Source organism: Spermophilus citellus (genome assembly GCF_964194105.1).
Source record: "Spermophilus citellus genome assembly, chromosome: 4".
Classification (NCBI taxonomy): Eukaryota; Metazoa; Chordata; class Mammalia; order Rodentia; family Sciuridae; genus Spermophilus; species Spermophilus citellus.
The window spans coordinates 8,042,554-8,058,745 of record NC_138185.1 but is presented as its reverse complement, the minus strand read 5'-3'; the positions used below and the strand labels follow the sequence as shown (position 1 = coordinate 8,058,745).

Below are 16,192 nucleotides of genomic sequence, written 5' to 3'. Positions count from 1 at the left end.
CCCCGGGCGGCCTCCAGCCCCCTTTCGCATCCTCGTCCCGAGCCCGCGGGCATCGGGGACCGCAGCCGTGACCCGGCCAACTCCGAGGCGGGGACGCCGCGACGGGAACTTGAGGTGGGAACTTTGCGCGCTGCATCCTCGCCGGACGCTGAGGCGCTGCGGGCAGGACCCCGCTCCGCCACGCTGCGGCTTGGGGGCGCTGCACGTGGTGGTGGCCCCAGACTCTCCTGCGGGGGCCTCGAAACCGGCCGGGAGGGAAGCTGGGGCGACCGAGGGCCAGCGAGCTGCCACGGGAGGCGGCGTGGAGCGCGCTTCGCCATGGCTGCGGTGCTGGTCCAGCTCCGGCTGCAACCCAGGGGTCCCCCGGATGCCAAGTGCGGGACGTTCTTCGCCAGCGTGACCCGGCGTGGGGTGGGGGCGCTCATCCTGAGACAGAGATTTCTAGCAGCCTTGCCCGATCCCGGGAAGTGGGAGAGTTGGATGGAGGGGGGCGTCTGTCGCTGCTTCATTCACTCCATCTATAAACACCGAATGGAGCACCCTCACCGGTGGGCCTTACTGATTCATTCATTATTAATGATCTCAATGAGCGATTATTGAGCGCCTACTGTGTGCTAGTCGCTGAGGATAGCGAGATAGTTCACAGGAAGCCAGAGAATGTGATAGGGAAGGTCTCCTCAGCCTCTGGAGCTCCATACTGGAGAGGGGCTCAGCCTGCAGGATTGGAGTTTTGGGATGGGGAAGGTGGAGTTCATTCATTCCATCAGGGAGTGAACAAAGATTGGCTGAGCCATTACTGTGGGCAGCCACCATGCCAAGAGCACAGCATTTGTTCAGCCAGTCAGTAAACATGTATTGAGATCCTGTGCTGAGGAGGGAACAGAGAGGGACAGCGTGGGGACAGGATAGGTGGGAGCAGCCTTCCTGCAGCTAAGAGAAGTAGGGAAGTCACCTGCTGGGTGACCAGCTGCAGCAGCCCATGTTTACAGGTAGAAATGGGGTTCATAAAATGCATTCATTCTCAGTGGGGGTGGGGGAATGGGGGTGGCGTCCAATGGGTTCTTGGAAAAGAAGAAAAAGTCTTTGAAAAGCTCCTTAAGGGGGGTGATGATGGGGTTCAGGGGTGAGAAATGCTGGGCTCATGTAGCTCATGGTAAATGCAGGCGGCCACCAGTGGGGTTTGTTGGTCAAGCTGTGCATTCAGCAGGCATCTTCTTAAGTACTTGCTATTCTTAAGCACTTAAAGGGTCCAGAGTCACCCAGGTGGATGGGATGAGGGAGACAGACACCTAGACATCCACTTTGCTGACACCCTGAGCTCTGGGGTGGGGGTGACAGGAGGGAGGAGCTCCTGCCTTATGAATCTGAGCAAGGTTTTCCCCTAAGGTGTATGTGATACCCCCACACAGTCACTAGGGGGGCCTCACCACCATCGCCTCGAATTTAAGATTGGCACTGCTGGAGACTGGGGCTCATGGCCACGACATGCCCTCTTTCTGTAGGACCAGAGCCTCTGCCTGTGTCTTCTGACTTCTGATTTTTTTTGGTGCTTTACAAAGGCGCCTGCAGAGTGGAAAGGGAGGGAAGGTGTGTGTGAAAGTCAGGTGAGCTATCGTCTCTGGGGATTGGTCTTATCCGTCATGCTCTGAGCCAGCCCGTTCCAGTGGAAAGATGCCTACCCAGGGACTCACTCCAAACCCACAGGGAGCTGTGCGAGCGCTGGAAACAGAAAACCTTGATTCTTCTCCTAAGGCTTGGGAAGCCAGGCTGTGGGCACCCTGGAGCCTGGTGGTGGCAGGTCCAGGAGCCACTTTGAATCTCACACACAGCTGGGCTCTGACCAGAGGTGAGAGCTGCCCCAGGGAACAAAAGAGCAGAGATGTGTCCTGAATACAGGAGGTCGGTGACTCACACCAGATCTGGGACTTCAGCCCCAGGACCCCCTGTTCAGTGTCTTGACCAGGGTGTCCCTTCTTTCCACCCCTTTCCTCATATTTGATAGAGCTATTATTCTGGTTGCCAGAGGTGTAGGGAATTTGGGAATCCAGTCTTGGTTGATTCATTAAACCCAGAAATGGAGCCCTCAGGTGGAAAATAGTGGCTGATAAGCCCCTCTAAACAGAATTAATAAGAAGCCAGAGGCAAGATCTGTCAGCAAGCACTCAATCACTGTTTGGCCATTTTTATTATCTAGCAGATTGTACTTGATGAACAAAATCAGCACATGAAGTGCATTTGCTACAAATAGGATGTGACTTATGCCAATGATTGTCCCCTGCCCTGTGGTGACTTTTGTCTCACACCTGCAACTCCCCTGAGGAATCACGCAAGCAGGTGTCTCCCTGCCTGATGTCCCAAGGTCCCCAGGTCTGCTCCTTTGCTCAGGCCTCTCTACCCAAATTTCCCGCTGCAAAGACACAAATAGAAAAGGTGTTCTTGCACCAGCCCCCAACACATCCCGGTAGAAAACAGACGTGTGTGTGGTGTTATTCTGCCAGCAGCAGAGCCCGGCTGCTCCAGAGGCAGCCTGGGTTTTTAACAGGGGAGACTCTGGCCCTTTTTTTGCTCTGGAGGCAAGTGAGGGATTGAGAGAAGAGCCCGGTTCCCAGCACATAATCTCCCCAGGGATGGGGACCCCAGCTCAGAGGAAGCAAGGCCTGAGATGCTTGGATTGTGACAAGGATGAACAGCAGGTGGCTGGAAATAATCCCCATGCAGCATGGCGTCTCTCGGAGGTCCAACATGCCAGGACGGGGCCAAGCTCAGGATGGATCTGTTTTGATTAATGGTTTAATTGGGGATGAATGTAGCATGACCCACCTCTGAGTCAGCCCAGCCAGGAGCCCTAATCCTAACAGATGGAGCTGCGCTGGCAGCAGCACACACGGGGAGCGGGGAAGACCAGCTGGGGGAGAGACTGAAGGGGTCCCTACGACCCTCCCAGAATTAGGGAAAGGCGCAGGTTCAGAAGCTGGAGTGAGAGGGAGAGAGCGAGACCCCAGGAGCTGAGGGCAGGAATCTTCTTTAGGAAAGCCACCTCAGGGGTGTGTTCCCGGGTTATGGGTTGGCACAAATCTAGTGGCTTCAAGCATCACAGATTCAGCATCTTGTAGTTTGGGGAGGTCAGAAGTCCAAAATGGTCCTCAGTGGACGGAAAACAGAGAGTCCTCAGAGGAGTAGCCAAGCTGGCCTTGCCCAGCGCGGAGAGGCCGCCTGCGTTCATTGGCCCGTGGCCTGCAGCACGCCATCTCTGCCCCGCTCTCTTCTTTCCAGAAGCCAAAACGGCAGTCCAGAGTGGACACATGCAGAGATTCTGCTGGTTGCCTGTTCTGCCCTAATGCAAACACAAAATAAGGATGAAGACGTTTGCCCAGTCACAAGCAATTGCCTGCATTTTCCCATCTCTAGAGACTTTCCAAAAGCTCATCCATAGAAATAGAGGCACCCTGTCCCGGGCTTGCTGAAGGTGGCGGAGACACCACCCCTCCATTCCCATGAGAAGCCAGTGGTCTGAGAAGGCAGAAGACTGCAGGCCAGGCGAGGCCAGACACAGTGGTGCAGGATTGTGATTCCAGCTACTTGGGAGGCAGAGGCAGGAGGATCACATGTTCCAGACCAGTCTGGGCAAATCAGAGAGACCCTCACAGTAAAAATTTTAAGAAGGGCTGGGGCCAAAGCTCCGGGATAGAGTGCTTGCCTAGTGTGCACGAGGCCCTGGATTCCAGCCTCAGTAACACTAAAACAAAGATTGCTTGGAGTTCAGCTCTAGGTTTGTCACTTATCACCTCCATTTCCTCATCTGAAAAATGGGAGCATTCGTGATAAAATCTCCCCTTTAGGAAAAGTCAGGGATTCGTGCAATTAAGTCTCCCAACACAGTGCCTGGCCCTGCGTGTGCAGCCAAGGGAGGCCCGTGCTGCTGTGGATGGCACTGTGAGTGTGGCACTCTCCGCGTGGTGCTGGCACTCAGAAGAGGGGCCGAGAGCTCCCTGGAAAGGGTGAACATGACAAAAGAGCAAAGGCCAGAGAGGCCGGCGGGTCCAGAAGCCATGGAGAGAGACCCAAGAGGGCTGCAGCAGGTGGGCTCAGCACCTGTCCTTGTGGAAGGTGGCCATGAGATGGGAGGTCAGGTGCTGCCGCTCATCCCTGAGCAAAGCTGCATTCACCAGACCCTCCTCACAGCCCTGCAAGGGGGCACCCAGCCTCACTCTGTAGGGAGGAAAAGGCTCCAAGGGGCCAGTGCCCCTGGGAGTGGGTGGCTGGCTCAGGGAGCAGCAGCCGTGGCCACCTCTGTCCCATGCTGTTCTCCCCACCCAAACCCACCCCCCCAGGCACTGGGCCCTCAGCTCGTGAGGGGCTGCCTCTCAGAACGCCTTATGCTTTCAATGATCATTTGTCTTCGGCAACGTGTGCCCCGCCTCCACCGCAGCTCGTGAGCCCATCATTCTTCCAAGAAGGACAGGAGATGGCATAGGGAGTGCCTGCCGGTGCATCTCTGGCCTCTGGGAGGAGAATTTGGTCAAGGTGACCCCAGGGCTGAAGTTTCTAGCAAACCCAAAGAGCCTTCCAGAACTCCCAGGGGATGGAGCAGCTGGGCAGGGGTGCAGGGGCAAGCGCTCCTCCCAGTCCAGAGCAGCCTCTGCCCCTGCAGCCCCCGGGCCTCCAGGCATCCGCTGCACCTGTCTTCTGAGGGAACTTTAGTGCAATTGAAATCGCTAATCCTGGGCCTCCCCTTCGGGCATGCTGACTGAGGAGGTCTAAGAAAGACCCCGCGGGGCATTCCAGAGGCTGGGGGCTTGGTAAATTTCCTGCTTCTCATTTTTGTGTCTGAACCTAGTTCACCCCGAGTTGTGGGGACTGCCTGTCTGTTCCCATCTCTTCCTCCTTGGCCTGTGCCACCCTGATCTGCTTCACTCATTTTTCTCCTTGTTCCAAACCCCAGGTTCATTCCCTTCCCCTGCCCTTCCGGGCCCCCTCCATGTGGTTGACAGGGATCCTCAAATGTGCTTGAGTCTTTGCAAAATATGTAATGTGTGTGCATTCATTTACATAAATAGCACAGTGCTGTGAACTTCTGTTTCTCTCTCCACTGGCTTCCATGTTTTTAAGACCTAAATATGTTGCGAAACCTCCATCTCATTCATTGCCTCTGCCTCCTGAGCACCCTGCAGGATTCTGCAGTCTGGGTCTGCTGTGACCCACTCATCCACTTCCTAGGGATGGACATTGGGAACCTCCTAGTGCCACAGGCAACACAGAACCACATTCTTGTACTTTGTTGCTCTCTTAGATCTGATTTCACAGAAGCAAACTGCTGAGTCAAAGATTAGAGTGCAAATAATTCATCACCAACATCATCGGTCACAGCGCAGGTCTCGGTCTGGGAACAGAACTGGGAGTGGGATCCTGGGTCACAGGGCAACAGCCTCCTTCATTCCCCTCGGTACCACCAGTGCTGTCCCAAAGGACTGCACCAGGCTGTACTTCCCCTGGCCATGGATTCTGGAGCGGATGATTCTGGCTTCATATCCCAGGGCATCAGGTCACAGGAGACACCTTTGGCTGGTGGGTGAGGGTGGATGACAGTCTCTCCCCATAGCTAATAATTATACAGCAGGATCCTTTGAGGACTCACTGTGTGTCAGCCATTGGGCCAAAACATGTCACCTGCTTTTGTCCTCACCATGATTCAAGGAGCTATTCATATCCCCATTTTACAGATGAGGAGACCAAATCTCAGGTGAAGCTTACCTTGCCAAAGTCAGCACACCTGCCCTTGAACCCAGGTCTCCTGATTTCAAAGCCACTGGGCTCTTTTGGATCCCCACGTACAGTAGTCAGCAGCTTGTCCCCAGGGGAGGAGGGCTTTATCTCAGCCCTCCCTGTACTCTGCTTCTATTGCCACAAACTGAAGACAGACAAAATTGATGACCTTACAGGTTGGAGGCCAGAGATCACAGAGGGTCTGGCTGAGCTCAGCTCGGGAGTTGGCAAGGTTGTGCCCTCCCTTGAGGCTCTGGGGGATCCTGGCCTTGCCTGTCCCAGCCTGTAGAGACCACCGGCATTCCTTGGCTCCTGGCCCCTCCATCTGGCTGTCCAGCCATCTCATACCACGTCCTTCTGACACTCTCTCCTGCCTGCTTCTTCCATACAGAAGGACCCTGTTGTCACATGAGCCCACTCAGATAGCCCAAGATGATCTCCTGACCTCAGCGTCCTCTTCTCCCCAGCCCTATTCCCTCTGTGCTCTTCATCCCTCCTTACTGGACAGTGGGGCAAATTCTCTGTGTATGTTCACTGATCCCGAAATTAGTGAATTAGGGACTTCAGGAATCAGGAGCAGGATGTGAACATCTGGGGGACATTGTGTACCTGCCACATCCCCCTGCGGTGTCTGGCTGTACTGACCTCATGGGCCTGATATGGGTGCAGCTTCAGCTGGCTCTGGGTGCTGGGCACAGGCCAGGCTCCTGCCTCTGGCCTTCACCACAGCTCTGTGACCTGGTCCCTGTCAGCTGACACACACTCTGGTCAGACCAGCTTTTGGAGTCTGGACTGTCGCGAAGGAGGCCGCTTCCCTACCCTCTCCTTCACCAAAGTCCTCCTCTTCCATCATCCCTCAGCCAGGATGCTGTGAGATGCTGCCTCTGGAGCATGCTTGTCACAGCGCCACCTACCTGTCACCTCGGTGCATGGCACTGCCTGGATCACCTGCGTGGTTTTTCCTCTGCCTCAGGGAGTCCAGCCAGCTCTCCCTCCACCTCCATCCCTTACCCGTCCAGCTCCTCAGTCCCCTCCACTGCTCCAGCCTTGGCAGCCTCTTCCAAGAATGGCCTCCGCCTCCACAGCCCGGTCTCCCAGCCCCGCACAGTGGCCTCAGCTCTCCTCTACCTGGCACCTGCCCACCTCCACGTTTTGCCGCCCTCCTTCTTGTCCTGCCCTGTGCCCAGCCCCTCAGCCTTCTCTTTGGTCTCTGATCGTCCAAGGCCACCCTCAGGTCGGGGAAGGAGCTACTCCCCCCCCCGCATGAGGCTTTGCCCCCGTCCCCTCCTCCAGAAGCCCTTGCTAACCCTCCAGCTAACATTGCCTACACCCAGGGTGGCTCTCCACCTGTCACCTGGCTCTGTTCCGTCACGGCCCTCACTGCAGCTGGAAGTCCTTGGCGTACGTCCTTGGAGACTGTGTTACCCCGGAACAAGAAGTCCATGAGGATGGGGGTAGGGTCTGTCTTGCTCTCTGCAGTGTCTGCAGACCCAGCCCAGCGTCCAACACTTGGGATGCTCAGGAACGAGCGGATGACCTCTCCCACGGGACTTCTCATCCCCACCTCCAAAGCCCCTCCCCAGAGCTCCCCCACCAGGATCTAGAGCCAGCACAGGAGAAAGGACAGATGTCGTGTCTTGGGAGGGCATCAGGCTGGGTGAAAGCAGCATTATTGCCCAGCTCAGGCTGCGGGGCCTGTTTGATTGATGAACTTGACTCTAGAGTCTAGAGATTCTCTCCCACTCTCAGTGGGTGGGGTACAGGCAAGACCCACAACCAGAGAGAAATGTGCCCATCCCCCATTCAGCAAATCCCAGCCTCTGGCCCTCCTGGGACTGTGGCTTGGGGGGATGCGACGCAGCACTACTGCCCTCTGCAGCGTAGCCCTCCTCTGCTCCCAAGCTGGCTGGGGCAGGTCTGCACTGGAAACCCAGCTCAGCACTAACGGGAAGGAGGGGCCTGAGGGGGAGAGGTGAGGAGTGGCTCTCGGGGGAGCCTGTGCCAGCCTCCAGCAGGCAGAGAAGAGGGAGAAGTTCCTGGAGAGAAGGGCGGCTGCAAGCTGGGGCTCCACAGCAGGAGCCCTTGGGCTGGGGAAGAAGAAGGTCCTTTGCTTCCATCACCATTCTGCCAAACAGAATGTCATTTTCTCTCTTGTCTTCGGTGGCAGCGATAAAGCTAAAAAGCAATATCGCTGAGTGAAGTGCCTGAGAGGGATTCTTCCCACGCCCCCGGGGAGCCCGGCAGGCTCTGCCAGAGGAGCTGGGTTCCCATGCTCCCCTCTCTAAACCCAGGCAGTACTGCAAACCAAGCCTGGGCTGTGAAACCAGCTCTCCCCCAAGATGAGAGCCGGGATGTGCCTTATGAAGCAGTGGCTGCTGGGAAGGGGCCCTCCCCGGGGGCACCCACCCCTACCCTGGGCTCCTATGAAAACACTGGTCCCGCACACCCTGCGAGCGTGTGCACTTCGCCGCACTTGCTTCCCCTGGGGATTGGGCTGGGTGGGGAATGGGGGTTCTAAAACCAGGCATTAGGTCCTTACTACTTTTCTATGCATCCATTTAATTCTGGAGAAGCCTATTGGGTGACCTCAGGGTCTCAAACTCAGATGTCCACAGGGCCAGGAAGGAAGACACACAAGTGAGGTAGGGTGGGTGTCAGGAAGACGATGAGGAGGAGTGGGACTGAGGTAGATCGGAACCTGCTTGCCCTACCACTCCTCAGTGGGGATCTGGGCCAAGCCTTGCCAGATATTCTTGACATCGAGAGATGCCAAGAACAAGGATTTTTTTTAATATGAAATTTCTCAATTTTCAGAAACTTCTCCAAGCCAAGCAAAATATTCATGAACCAAACTCAGCCCCAGAGCTGGTAATGAATAAGCAACTTCAATGTAGTAGTGCCGCCCTTGGCTTTGAGGGCCGAGAAGGAAGGAGTCCAGGCCAGCTGATATTCTGACCTCAGTTTCCCCGAAGGACCCTCAAGCTGTTGGCCTCATTGGTTGGAAATGGACTTAGGCAGCCACCCCTTCTCTGAGCTCCTACCCTGCTGGGCACAGGGACTCAAGATGAGTTAGGCCTTCTCCTTCCTCCAGGGAGGGAGCCAGGCTGGTACATGGATGATTCCAAAACTGGGTGGTGCATGGAGACCAATTCACCACAGCAAAGGGCGGGGACAGGAGATTTCACTGGAGGAGCAGGCATGGCTGGCAGGCCACCCGGCCATCCTCGAAGTGGCACTTGCTGTCACATAAACAAACATGGCCCTGTCTTGGTAACTATGTATGTCTTGTCTCTGCCTCTGACTTACAGCAGGTGATACTGTTTCCCATCTATGGAAACAATGCAGGTCTGACTGTAACATAAACACTAACAACAAGGGTGACAGTTGTTATCAGGTGCCCGCTCTGTGTGCACCAAGGGCCCGTGTGTACATGGCTCACTTAATCCTCTACACACAAGACTGGGGTGGCTCACATGGTTGTGCCCTTTTCACAGTTGAGGAAATGGAAACACCAAGTTTGAGTCCCTTTCCCAGCTGAGTGGCTCCAGAAATCTGTTTTTGACCCATTCACCTGAGCCTTTTCTCCTCCACATTTTGGATACTTGGGACTAGGTAATTCCCTGTTGTAGGGGCTCTCATGGTCCTACATTTAACAGCATCTCTGGCCTCTACCTATAGGACATCATGAGCATTCCCCAGTTTTGACAGTCAAAAATGCCTCCAGGCATTGGCACTTGTCCCCTGGGGACAGAGCGAGCCCTAGTTGAGAACCTCAGGCCTGTACTAAACTGCCTTTCCAAGCTAAATATACCCCCCCCAAAAAAAAAAAAAAAAAACCTGGGTTAGTTTAAAATAAAGTGTTAAGTAAATAACAGCACAGGTTTGGCCCAATCATCCACTAGGAGGTCAGCTCCTAGGGTTGGGGACCACCTCTGATCCTGTGCACTGCTGCTGGGTATCAGGGGCCTAAGCCCTGAGGTGCACAGTGTCACTCCATACAATTGAACTCAGGAGCACTCGACCACTGAGCCACATCCCCAGCCTTATTTTGCATTTTATTTAGAGACAGGGTCTCACTGAGTTACTTAGCACCTCGCTTTTGCTGAGGCTGGCTTTGAACTCGCAATCTTCCTGCCTCAGCCTCCCCAGCCGCTGGGAGTCCAGGCGTGCACTCTGTACCTTTCTAAGGCATTCATGAGATGGATATGGAAAAACTGTAGTCAGGAGATGCTGAGTGATAATGTTGCTATTTTCACTATTAAGTGAACATCTTAATAACAAAATGACGGCAGCTAGGCGCTGGAGCTACAAGCATTTATTTGTCACAGTTCTGGAGGCTGGAAGTCCAAGAAGGAGGTGCCAGCAAAGGGGATTCTGGTGAGGACCCTCTTCCGAGTTGCAGACTAACTTCTTACTGTGTCCTTAAGAGGTGAGACAGCACTCTGGTGTCTCCCCTGGGAAGGACATCCTGGGACCCCACTCCCAAGTCCTCATCAGCCCTGGTACCTCCCAGAGTCCCCGGCCTCCGCCCACCCCACTGCCCTTAGTGTTTCTGCCTGAGCTCAGGGCTGGGCTTTCAGTCCCACCCGCTCCATGAGGCGGGGCTCAGACGCACTGGGGGTCACCAAGGGTCTCTGCTCCCTCCTCCCCCCAGGCCCTAGAGGGATGTGAAGGCCCAAAATGACCCTGCTACCGGGAGACAATTCTGATTACGACTACAGCGCCCTGAGCTGCACCTCGGACGCCTCCTTCCACCCGGCCTTCTTCCCGCAGAGCCAGTCCCTCAAGGGCGTGTTCTACCGGCGCGCCCAGCGGCTGCGGCCGCAGGATGGCCCCTGCCCGGGCAGCCCCGCGGGGGACCGCCGCCGCCGGATCATCATCAACGTGGGCGGCATCAAGTACTCGCTGCCCTGGACGACGCTGGACGAGTTCCCGCTGACGCGGCTGGGCCAGCTCAAGGCCTGCACCAACTTCGACGACATCCTCAACGTGTGCGACGACTACGACGTGACCTGCAACGAGTTCTTCTTCGACCGCAACCCGGGGGCCTTCGGCACCATCCTCACCTTCCTGCGGGCGGGCAAGCTGCGGCTGCTGCGGGAGATGTGCGCGCTCTCCTTCCAGGAGGAGCTGCTGTACTGGGGCATCGCCGAGGACCACCTGGACGGCTGCTGCCGCCGCCGCTACCTGCAGAAGATCGAGGAGTTCGCCGAGATGGTGGAGCAGGAGGACGAGGAGGACCCGCTGGACAGCGAGGGCCGCGACAGCGAGGGCCCCGCCAGGGCCGAGGGCCGCCTGGGCCGCTGCATGCGGAGACTGCGCGACATGGTGGAGAGGCCCCACTCGGGGCTGCCCGGCAAGGTGTTCGCCTGCCTGTCGGTGCTCTTTGTCACCGTCACCGCGGTCAACCTCTCCGTCAGCACCTTGCCCAGCCTGAGGGAGGAGGAGGAGCAGGTAAGACCGGCCACGTCCAGGGAGGGGGTGGAGGACTGGAGGCAGAGCTGTGTCCTGGGCCACTCTGCCCCCTGTAGTCCACTGTCCCTCCTCCCAGCATCCCCAGTCCCTCCTGACATCCTGCCACTTGCCGGGTTTGTGTGTGCGTGGAGCTGCTTGCCCTCCCTGTTAATGACTACCCTGGTCCCTGCTGTGTCCCCCCCCCCCCAACTCATCCCACAGTGTCTAGAACCCTGTGCAGCACAGATGAGGAACCTGGCAGCCATGGTTGAATGCATGAGTGAGCAAATCCACAGGTGACAAGGTGACGTCCCTGCCGCAGCTAAGCACATCATGTGTTTCATCAAAACTCACCTCACCTACTGGAGTCCTTTCTCAGCCTTCCTAATTCCTTGGCATAGCGGTAGCCCAGACATATTTTCTGGGTCTTAAAAATAATTTTTATTGTTAGGCATATGTGTCTATGCATGTCCCCAGATGGTGAGGGTGTCTTGTGTTAAATAGGAGAATGCGTGTATTTACATGACATCACACCACGGTGCGTGCCATTCTAAGGCTCCCAAAGACAGAGCAGTCACAGGAGCCCGAAGTGGGATGGTGGCTCCGCCTACATCTGATCTTCTCTGTGGATCCTCCAGTAACCCTGCGGGGGAAGTGTCCTCACTCCCACTTGGCAGAGGAGGACACGAGGCAGGTCCAGCAGGCTGCCAAGCCCAGGTTGATTGAGCCACAGTCTGGGTTCTTACATGTGCACCCACACGGCAGCCTGGGACCCAGGAGAACCCCAGAGAAGCGTGTGATTGGCCTGCGAGATTTCTGAACAGTTTCATTCGGCTGCCCACATTCAAAAGTAACGTGTTTTCCAAATAACAATGTACACTCTTAACTTCTAAAAATTATAAGGTCAGGGGTTGGGAATGTGGCTCAGTGGTAAAGCACTTGTCTAGCCTGTGCAAGGCCCTGGGTCTGATCCTTAGCACCGCAAAATAAAATGGAAAGGGGGAGGTCAGGCGCCCTGGCCTGGGGTTCATTAGGGCAGCTCTTGGTGGAGCTGAGTTCCCAGGGGACGTCCTCCCCAGTCAGGCCCCTTGTGCCTGGGACCTGTGGGCCTTTGATTTGTGATCCCTTCCCTATACATGGAGGTTCTGAGACCAGAAGGTCTCAGACAGGCACAAAATGTATAGGTATTTGAGAAATAGGTCTGGTGGTGTGAACTGAACATAAATATGCCAGCTGGCATTTACTGAGCGCTGACTGCATACCCTGCATGTGCTAAGTGTCTTACATGCAGTGTCTAACAACATCAGAAGTTCTCTCCCTGAGAAGATTTTCCCACATACAGATACTGTGGAGAAAGTAGCAATAGCTGCTGCATTTACAACATGTGGAAGGTTGTTGCACTTTGAAGTTTTTCAAATATACTTGAAAATATATGTATTTTTCAATATATTGAATTTTTAAAGGGTATTAAGAAAATAGCACCATACCAAAAAATCACCTTTTCTTTTTGTATTCCTGTACTGCAGATTGAACTCAGGGTGCTCCAATACTGAGCTATATCTCCAAGCCTTTTTTTTTTATTTTGAGACGGTCTTGTTACATTGCTGAGCCTTGTAATCCTTCTGCCTCAACCTCATGAGTGACTAGGATGACAGGCTTGTGCCACCAGGCCCAGCCAAAATTAACTTTTTTCTTTCTTTCAAAATTAACTTTTGATAAGCATAGGAAGCAAGGACAGAAAAGACAGTGCTAGAGCCAGAAGGCCTGAATTTGAGTCCCATTTTTACACTCTGGCTGTGCAAGTGTAGGAAGGTTACTAGACCTCTCTGTGCCTCAGTTTCTTCACCTGTCCACGGGGAATGAATAGGCCTACCTGGTAGTGTTGCCAGGACTCCATGAGTGAGCCTATGTGGAGTGATTGGAACGGTGCCTGGTGCACAAGTGAGCCAGAGGTAGCGAATAAGGATTTACACACAGCTGCCAGGGGCAGGGGGCTCACCATGAGAAACCTATCCCTGTTGGAACCCAGTTCCAACAACTTTGATCCCAGTTTTAACAGGAAAATAGTAATAAAGCCACTGCTTTATTCAACTTCTGATATTGAATTTTTAGAAATAATTTCTGGCTTTTTTTTCATGATTCAGAGAAAATGCTGTCCTCCGATTTCATTTCGAGGGCCCTCTGTATGCAGGCTCTGCAGGGGGGTAGGGTGGCCAGGACAAGGCCTCCCACCAACTCCCATGGCCCCTCGAGTGAGGCACATACTGGGGGCTCTGTGTGAGAGGCCCCCGGGTCTCTGGGGCTATCAGAGGAGATGTGCTCTGGGAAGGCCTCCTGGAGGAGGGGGCTTCCTGCCTCAGAGGACTGAGACCTGAAGGCCCTGCCAAGTGGGCCCCCATCTCCAGCCAGAGAAGACCGACAGCCAGACCTGGAGACCCTGGCTGGCCAAGGGCCCACACAAGGACCCACTGGACACCTTTCCTCTCTGCCAAAGGCCCCTTTGCAGAAGGAGCCCAGTCCTCCGAGGACGGTCTGCTGTCCAGTTATACTGCAGACCGGGGCCTAAGCTGACGGCCTTTGTGTTACTATGGCCATGAAGTAGTTTTCTGTATTGTGCTGTCACCACTCTGAAGTCAGCAACAGCCATCCCCAGATGTCACATAAAACTGCAGATTCCCAGCTTCTCTTGAGAGCTTCAGGGAGGCAGCTGAGCCTGACCCCCCTGGGGAAGAGAAAGGTGCTCTGCCATGGGCCCAGTCCACTTCCTGCTCCTGCCTGTCCCCTGATGGCTGAGGGTTTCCACCACTGTCTGAACTCCAGCCCAAGCTTCTTCTGTTCATTCCTGTAATCACCATGTATTAAACACCTGCTGTATGCTGACCTGTCAAGGCACTGGGTCCAGGCAGTGAGCAGCATGTACAGATGGCCCTGCCCGGTGGGGTGGTGGGGTGGGGGGAGTGGGGATGGGGGGTGGGGTGGGTGGGATATGCTGGCAGGAAAGACACATGTAAATAAGCAACTTAGAAAGCCTATGAGAAGGTTTTGAGCACTGTCAACCAAAGGGACAGAGTGAGGGAGGGGACTGGATGCAGGAAAAGGAGAGCTGCCTAGACGGGATCACAGAAGGTCTCCAGAGGAGGTGACAGCTGGGACACAGCTTGGAGGAGACAGAGCAGGTGTTCTGGGAAGGAGGAAAGAAGTCACAGGCCAGGCTGGAGGGGGGACCCAGGTATTAGGGGAGCCAGCAGGGAGCCTGGGAGGTGCTGCAGGTGTGGGGAGGGAGGACAGAGCGGGGAGTCAGGAGGAGATGGAGAGGCAGCCCTGGGCTCCGCGAGGACTCTCGCTGTTCCTCTGAGCCATGAAGGTGCCCTGCAGAGGAGGGACAGGGAACCAACTCATGTTCTCAGGCGCCCCCTGGGAACCTGCAGGGATGGGAGAGCCCAGGGAGGAGGTGACTGCAGCTGTCCCGGTGAGGGAGGGCGGAGGCTGGGCCAGAGGGCTGTGGACAGAGAGTAGCCATCTGCTTCTGACACTGCTTCACCTCAAGAGCCAAAGAGATTTCCAAAGACAATGGGTCGAGGCACCAAGCGGTAAGGGACAAGAGAGACCGCTGGTAGCGAGCCAGGGGTCAGGGCCGAGGAGAGAGAGGCCTGGGTGGGAACAGAGCTAGAGGGGCCAGGGCCAGAGCACACTGATAAGCAGGTGGGCGCCCACCGAGTGCAGGGCAGAGCTCCGGCCCTCCCTGGTGGGAGCTGACCCCTGGCTCTCCCCAGGGCCAGTGCTCCCAGATGTGCCGCAACGTCTTCATCGTGGAGTCCGTGTGCGTGGGCTGGTTCTCCCTCGAGTTCCTCCTGCGGTTCATCCAGGCGCCCAGCAAGTTCGCCTTCCTGCGCAGCCCGCTGACGCTCATCGACCTAGTGGCCATCCTGCCCTACTACGTCACGCTGCTGGTGGACGGCGCGGCCTCGGGCCGCCGCAAGCCGGGCGCCAGCAACAGCTACCTGGACAAGGTGGGGCTGGTGCTGCGCGTGCTGCGGGCGCTGCGCATCCTGTACGTGATGCGCCTGGCGCGCCACTCGCTGGGGCTGCAGACGCTGGGGCTCACGGCCCGCCGCTGCACCCGGGAGTTCGGGCTGCTGCTGCTCTTCCTGTGCGTGGCCATCGCCCTCTTCGCCCCGCTCCTCTATGTCATCGAGAACGAGATGGCCGACAGCCCCGAGTTTACCAGCATCCCCGCCTGCTACTGGTGGGCGGTCATCACCATGACAACTGTGGGCTACGGAGACATGGTGCCCAGGAGCACCCCCGGCCAGGTGGTGGCGCTGAGCAGCATCCTCAGCGGCATCCTGCTCATGGCCTTCCCGGTGACGTCCATCTTCCACACCTTCTCCCGCTCCTACCTGGAGCTCAAGCAGGAGCAGGAGAGGGTGATGTTCCGCAGGGCCCAGTTCCTCATCAAAACCAAGTCGCAGCTGAGCGGCATGTCCCAGGACAGTGACATCTTGTTCGGAAGTGCCTCCTCGGACACCAGAGACAACAACTGAGCCCAGAGGACACCCTGCCCTGCCTGCCATCGCACCTCCGCACTCCAGCCATCCACCGCAGAAGCCTCCAGAGAGACACCGCTCCCAGAATGGCCCGGACCCCCCCCCCCAAGAAGGACATCCCCCACGTGGCAGAGGGTCCCTGCGCTCTGCTCCACAGTGAGAGGGAAGCTGCTCACGCCCCAGCGTCCAGCCATGGCTGCCCCTGTCTGTTCCCCGGCTGGGAGGCGGCTCACCCTGCCCACCATGTAAATAACGCCCAGCAAAACCCGCTTCCAAGGTGCCTGGAAGAGAGGACAAGCAACCGCAGCACGTCTGTCCTCGGTGTGGAGCGTGTCCGGGGACAGGGAACCGGTGACAGCAAGGAACGCCTCCCCCAGGCTCCCCTTGAAAGAGGGAGCAAAGCCCGCCAGGGGCACCAGAAGTAAAAG

General features: G+C 56.2%; 2 protein-coding genes across 2 annotated transcripts in view; one reads left to right on the top strand and one right to left on the bottom strand.

The window, feature by feature from the left end:
• The window catches only part of BCAS4 (breast carcinoma amplified sequence 4), a 271,892-nt gene that overhangs the window by 117,336 nt on the left and 138,364 nt on the right, over positions 1-16,192 (bottom strand). The gene's annotated exons all lie outside the window — the stretch shown is intronic.
• Positions 17-15,761, top strand: KCNG1 (potassium voltage-gated channel modifier subfamily G member 1; the record flags this gene model as incomplete). The annotated part of the gene is made up of 3 exons (XM_081293313.1): positions 17-114; positions 10,418-11,217; positions 14,991-15,761. The coding sequence occupies exons 2-3, from the start codon at positions 10,444-10,446 to the stop codon at positions 15,759-15,761; spliced, it is 1,545 nt and encodes a 514-aa protein (XP_081149439.1). The 5' UTR covers positions 17-114; positions 10,418-10,443.